This window comes from Penaeus monodon, chromosome 19 (assembly GCF_015228065.2).
Source record: "Penaeus monodon isolate SGIC_2016 chromosome 19, NSTDA_Pmon_1, whole genome shotgun sequence".
Lineage (NCBI taxonomy): Eukaryota > Metazoa > Arthropoda > Malacostraca > Decapoda > Penaeidae > Penaeus > Penaeus monodon.
The window spans coordinates 30,571,667-30,572,067 of record NC_051404.1 but is presented as its reverse complement, the minus strand read 5'-3'; the positions used below and the strand labels follow the sequence as shown (position 1 = coordinate 30,572,067).

The 401-nt window shown below is 42.1% G+C and overlaps 1 protein-coding gene across 1 annotated transcript in view; it reads left to right on the top strand.

Moving 5' to 3' along the window:
* Positions 1-401, top strand: part of LOC119585168 — a gene marked incomplete in the record, with an annotated part of 15,053 nt that overhangs the window by 8,400 nt on the left and 6,252 nt on the right. Inside the window, 1 exon segment of the mRNA XM_037933805.1 lies at positions 81-352. Coding sequence (XP_037789733.1) covers positions 81-352 — 272 coding nt within the window.

The window sequence follows — 401 nt, the reverse complement described above, 5'->3', positions numbered from 1 at the left end:
CATAGATGTTGTAAGGGTATGGACTATGTTTTAGGAACCTTTAAAGCAGTTTTTTCCTTTCTTTCTTCACCTTTTTACAGATTGAAGAACACATATCACTTCTGCGGCGAGGATACAGGAGTCAAAATCCATTTCCCTTTGTGTCAGAGATGCAGCTCTTGGAGGAAACGGAAATGACCCTTGGTTTTACGCCTGAGCCTTTGTCAACTGACAGTGATCAGTTAGTGCCATACTGGAGTCACACAGCAGCACACCTCCTTCTGGACTTGGTCATGCACCATCGTCAAGAAGCTGTTAAGAACACTAATCTGTTTGAGATGATCAGTCATGACATGGCCAGATATGGCTTCAGGTAAAGGCATTGCATATGTGATGAGTCAAACTTGATTTCAGAATGAATT